We start from the raw sequence: 6,000 nt of genomic DNA, 5'->3' as shown, positions 1-6,000 counted from the left end.
TTGCATCATGCTGCTGTTTACCTCCACTCAAGTTGAGGATGAAACGTTCAAATATTACACATAAAAATTCTTAAAAGATTTTTGTTGATTCCCTAATCAAATAAAAAATATATATATGTTTTGTTTTTTTGGTGGAGAATTGTAAAGCTTCAACAAATAATGACACGATTGTAAAGGAATCAGAATTAGCAACTACTCAACACCATCATGTCATGGCATTACAGTAATAATCTGCCCTCAATAAAACACAAAACATTCAGCTGTGATCACTGGAGATAAATAAAAGGTAAAAGTATTTTGGCAATTGGCTAACACTAACAAAATGAACAGATGTGCTCTTTAGCACATCTGCAAATCTGGGAGAATCTGTTTGCCTTAATTTGCTGTAGTAAACATAATGTTTTACTAAATCCGCTTCTTCAGACTTGTTTGCTCTTTACTTTGTCTGCATACAAGTATGTGTAAAGACTATCACAGTCTCTCTCTTAAAAATTAACATTTAAATCAAAATGAAGATTCATTTCGATTCATTCTTGCTCAACTCTACTCATCTTTGTACCAGGCTGGCTAACACCAGCAAATGTTAACAAACACTGACATTAGCTATCTAGTAGTTACATTGTCACTACATTGAGATCAGATGTCATGGTCATCACCAACACCGCTCAAAAAAACACCAAATTCAAACAAATGTTGCTTAGGCGCACATACTGCACAGTTTAAACCGACAAACACAGGTGACAGCACCTTGTAATGAAATATTAATTTAAAAAGTCAAAGTTTTACTTGGACAGATTCATATGTAGCTTACCTAATGAGTGTAGGCTGCTGATGTTGTGGTTGTGACCTGTTGCTCTGTTAGCCCAACGAGCTAACATTAGCGTCAACTGGCTAACATTAGCGTAAACAATTGGTAAAACGGGGACAAGGACAAACTTTACAACGGAAATATTTCAGGACATGTTGATAAAAATTATGTATCAACTGAAACTCACTTACCCGCAGTCTCTGCAGATCCAGATATCTGTCCTCAAACTGCTGAGATGAGCTCAGGTGTTCCTCCTGTAGCAGACCTGGTGCTCCAGCACGTGTGTTTCACCTGACTGCTTCTTCTCTTCATGCAGGATATCAGACTGGGACACAATATGTAGGCTACTGCTACATCAGCCCTAGAAGAATATGTAGCTACTACATGGAAGGTATGGTATTGGATAAAAACAAAAGGTCAAATCTCCAGAATTTCTAAATACCGATAGCCCTCTGGTGAATGCATTGGGCTTGAGATACATTTTACCACAACGTTTTTTTGTTTTTATCCCATGTTGGTACATGGTGTGTAGCCGACCCTACAGCATCTAGGGCCCCATAAAAAAAAGAAAAAGAAAAAAGTTCTCTACATGTGAAAGCACATTAATGAATCTTGAACCTACTATATTTTCAACCTACATCCAATGCTGGCTGTCCAATGAATGAACAAAAGCAAAAAGGGTCTCCCGCACACTGTCAAGTCACTTGCAAAAGACAACAGAAGTCCAATGAATGAACAATTTTCAAAGAATAAAATTACAGGACAGACTGGAATATTCCTCATGTGGCACAGTAACACTGAGTTGACTGCTAAAAGTGGGATGCAAGCAAGATAATAAATAAACAAATTTGACTTGACTTATCTATAGTATATAGGTCTACATTTATGTAATGTTCAACTGACAATAAATTCAAATTTCAGTTTCAATTTCAGTCACAATAAGACTAAACTCTCCACCAAGTGCTTAGAAAACAGTTCCATATTTATTGCAAAATATTTTTGTACAGAATACAACTGAAAAAACATCAACAGAGGAGGAATGGACAGTAAGGCCAACATCAGAACTCCAAGAGCTGAACTGTACAAACACCAATAGTAACATTTGCTGCTTTAATAGTGTTTTTGTACATAAATTGTTTCCCGCCCTCGCAGCAACCTCAAGGGGCAGAAATAAAGAACTCAAACATCCTCCCCAGTTTTCTAAAATATTATTGCCTTTGCCTGTAAATCCATCAACTTAAACACCAATGGACAATCCGTAAAATGGTCGAGATTTCTATAAGAAACTTGTTGCTCGATAGATAATGTCTCACAAAATATAAATATATACTTGTAAAAAGCTCCAAACAATATGGGACTGACAGTATTTTAGAAGTGAGAGTAGTGTCACTTGTCACTGAGAACATGAGGAGGTTTGGAGCACTACTGCTAAAGTTAGCTTGACTGCTAATGCCAGTACTGAAACAGAGTGTGCTGAGATAATACTTCTGATTTCAACCTAAAAAAAAAACAAAAAAAACATTAAATGTTCAAAGTTTGCTTTTAGTTTACGTCACACTGCTGGAATAATTGAACCCTCGCTTGAGCTCAGAGGGTTTAGCATAGTGCGCCTAGATAAATTCGGGCGTGCATGCCCATGCACATCCTCATGCGATTTGGCACTGATGTAAAAGTTCTTTCCCCAAAGTAAACCTCATGGTAAACACATCCCAGTCTCCCCAGCTCCTTCTCTTACATCTCGTTTTCTTTACACATAAAAAAAAGGCAGAGTGAGACAGGATACATTTTTTTCCCCGACATTCAAATGTACATCTTTAACATTGGCTCTCCCAAAATTTGGGATCTAAAGAGGACAAAATAAAACAAAATAAAAACAAAACCTCCTGTCTCTGGAAGTTTTTTTTTTTTTTTTTTTTAGAAAATAAAAATTAAATTAAGATGAAAATAGATACATTTTTTTTTCTCATATGCATAAGCCCTTCAAGAAAACACACCAAAACATTAGAAAGGATGAAGATGATGTACAATCCAGTACTCCAGAGGAGAGAAAGAGAGGGTGGGGTGGCGACTTTTACTCTGAAAAGACTTGACGAGGAAGTAGAGATGCAACACAATAAAATAATGTCATGTTTTCTCTTCTTTTCCCCTCTGACTCTACACCTCATCTGGTGGATAAACAACAAAACACCAATGTCCACCTTTAAACCATCACCATGAGCAGAGTGACGCTTCAGGGAGAATTTTTCTTTTTCTTTTTCTTTTAGGTTTTGCATTTTTTGCATTTAAAAAAGTAAGAAACTTCTCTGCAAACATTCATGTCACTAATGAGAAAAGAAATGAGGATTAACAAGGTATTTTTTCTGTATTTTAAGTCACTACCTGCAACTATGAGTATTTATGAATGACCTTTTCTTTTAGTGACCCTTCACTAACATGAACATACACTGTTGCTCTGTGAAGGTGTGTGTGTGTGGGGTGGAGAGGCAGGGGGGTTCAGGAGTAGGAATAGAGGGGGGGGGGGGCTCCTTTATGGATATCACAAGTGCTTTCAATAATTTGATACCCTGAGTAGAGGACATAGGCTTGGGGTGAATTTCAGTAGAAACAAAACAAAACAAAAACATTTTTGCCAAGCAGCAAACACCAACTGAAGAGACGTTTTTTTTTGTTTTTTTTTCACTAACACCACCTTTCACACATAAATAAAATCTGTACTTATCGGTACATTAAAAACCACAAAATGTATCCAGAGAAGAAATAAAACAACAACGACAAATCACCCATGACGACACAGTCATTTTCAGCTTTACAATATGCATATACTCATGCATATATAGTGTGTTTCCCCCTTTGCATACAGGCGAGTGGCTGGGGACTATAGAGAGAGACTTTACTTACAGCAACTCCCTCTGCAGAGACTAACACTGATTATTCAGAGATTGATACGAATGAGAGCAAACATAATTCACAGGACAGGCCGAGGGGAGGGGGGGGGGGGGCGACGACATGAGGGACCGATTCTGTGCAGCCTTGTAAACTGAAGAGGCCAGACAGCCAGAGAGGATGATGGGTAACAGACATCCACTTAAAGCAGCAAAGATAGGACAGGCTTTATTTTCTTCTCAGGTGACCAATCAGAGTAAATCAGAGAGAGAGACAGCGTCGCCTCACGACTTCACCAAAGATTCAGTTCTGATGTCAGACGTGAAGTTAAAGTAATCGGTGCCGCTCCAGAGGGGACGACTCAAAATGTAACAGAGGACTCAGCAACGTAACGTGGCGTCTTTATGTGAAGCAACATGAGCTGAGTGAGTACTTGATGATGTGTGGTGGGGACGAGCAGGTCACTGAGTTTTCTCCCTCCAAACCCTCCCCCTCCCCCCTCCCCCCACCCCTCCACCTCCATCATCCGACACCCGGAGCCGAGGGGACAGAGGAGCTCAGACGAACAGCTGGATGCGCTCGCGGATGGTCTGGCGGCAGATGGGGCAGGTCTTGAGCGCGGCGCTGCAGTCGATGCAGGAGGCGTGTCCGCACTGGAAAACCAGCTTGATGTGGTTGTCGATGCAGATCGGGCAGGTGATCCGCTCCTCCATCTGACGGTAGCGCGACTGCAGCTGCTCCAACAGGTTGTGCTGCTCCGAGTTCTCGTTGCCAGGACTGCAGTCCACCTCCGTTTGGTCTGTGTGGGAGGAGGGGGAGGAACAATAAATGTTGGTTATGGCTTGGGTTCCTAATTGGTTGAAGGGCCAGCCCTACTCTGTCGTAACAAACCGGGAGGACAGAGCAGGGCCTCCCAACAGAGTAGTGGGGCCAGCCCCCAGACCAAAATACTGTAGATTTGATTGTTCAAAGAAACTGGGAGCTGTAGGCTTTTCAGGCTGCTGCCTACAGAGACATACAGTAGAGAAACACTGTGATCGCCCCAAACACACAGACCTTTGCTTACTGATAGCTGAATGGGAAAACACAATTTTCTTTAAAAAACGTGGATATATTGTTTTTAAAACAAATCCTATCCTGCCTACCCCAGCTTTAAAGAGGGAACAATGGATTTGTATCTTAACTATGCTACATTTTTACCTTAATTAAACAGCTTTAGAATAATTGTGATGGTTTAATAAATGGCTTAACTCATTACAAGGGCGAATGGGGGCTCTCTGCCTTCCACTTGCGTGTCACTTATTGCGTCTCTGGGCTGAAAACCAACATTGCAAGATCAGCGCCGCCTCCCCGGTGTCCCAGCTCTCGTCTCTGCGCACCGTGACACAAACGCACCCCGTAACCCGTAATCTCTCATTTATGACAGATTAAACTACAGTACTCAAATATACATGTCGTAACATCGATATATAACATTATCTACCGCTGTATTGCTCTCTCGCCGGCTTCGTTGTAAAAAAAAATGATGGGAGGACGGTTAGCAAAACAGCAGAAAAGCGACCAGACTTGCATAGTTCATCTTTAATCTACTCTCCTGAGTCTGAAGTCGGGTTGGGTGATATGGCTGAAAATTAAATCTCTACCACTCTCTATTTATGATTTTAAGTTACTTTTTCTCAGTTAGGAACAAACTACAAAAGAAAGGCTTCGCAAACCGATGCTGTATGCCCACCATGTATAGCAATGTGAAACACCACCTCATCTGAAATGTCTTTCCACTGAGACCCCTTACTTTTACACAGGACGCTATGGGAAAATGACAGTGCTCCAGTAAATGCAGATGAATGTTTCTCACCTTGTCTGATTTTCTTGGTGATTGTAACTTGGCATTTGATGCATTTCTTCATTCGATGGGCGCATTCTGTTTGAGAGGAAGCAGCACATCAGTAAAGACACAAGAAACACAAAGACTATTTCTGTACAGTAACTCCATTCGCCTTCACGCACCTTCGCAGGCCACGCTGTGCTGGCAGGGGCAGAACAGAACCAGCAGAGCCAGCTCAGAGCAGATGAGGCATTCGCTGGGCCCCGGCGGTGTGGGAAGAACCAAGTTGGTCATGGTGTTAGGCGTCGTGTGGACCCGCCGCAGGCTGGCGCTGCTCAGGCCCTGCCCACATGTGATGGCCTGCAGACGCTGCAACCTGACACACAAAAGCCAGAGTGAATCCCACACAGTGACACGTCCTCAATCAAACCTGCTCTTTGGTTTGAAAGCTAACATACACTCACCAGCCACTTTATTAGGTAAA

General features: G+C 41.6%; 1 protein-coding gene across 9 annotated transcripts in view; it reads right to left on the bottom strand.

Moving 5' to 3' along the window:
* Positions 1-1,771: 1,771 nt before the first annotated feature.
* Positions 1,772-6,000, bottom strand: part of mib2 (MIB E3 ubiquitin protein ligase 2) — a 53,536-nt gene continuing 49,307 nt past the window's right edge. For 7 of the 9 annotated variants that reach the window (XM_085781298.1, XM_085781296.1, XM_085781295.1 and 4 more), the window contains 3 exons: positions 5,699-5,892; positions 5,547-5,612; positions 4,019-4,490 (listed from right to left, as the gene is read on the bottom strand). In XM_085781298.1, coding sequence (XP_085637424.1) covers positions 4,249-4,490; positions 5,547-5,612; positions 5,699-5,892 — 502 coding nt within the window. In that variant the 3' untranslated portion in view covers positions 4,019-4,248. Of the gene's footprint in view, positions 4,491-5,546; positions 5,613-5,698; positions 5,893-6,000 lie in introns of all 9 variants that reach the window. The other 2 variants (XM_085781301.1, XM_085781297.1) reach the window with 1 other exon arrangement.

The sequence above is a fragment of the Trachurus japonicus genome, chromosome 7, assembly GCF_045865225.1.
Source record: "Trachurus japonicus isolate A0001 chromosome 7, Traja_1.0".
NCBI classification, from domain to species: Eukaryota; Metazoa; Chordata; class Actinopteri; order Carangiformes; family Carangidae; genus Trachurus; species Trachurus japonicus.
The sequence above is the reverse complement of the archived record's forward strand: the minus strand, read 5'-3'. Positions and strand labels throughout refer to the sequence as shown.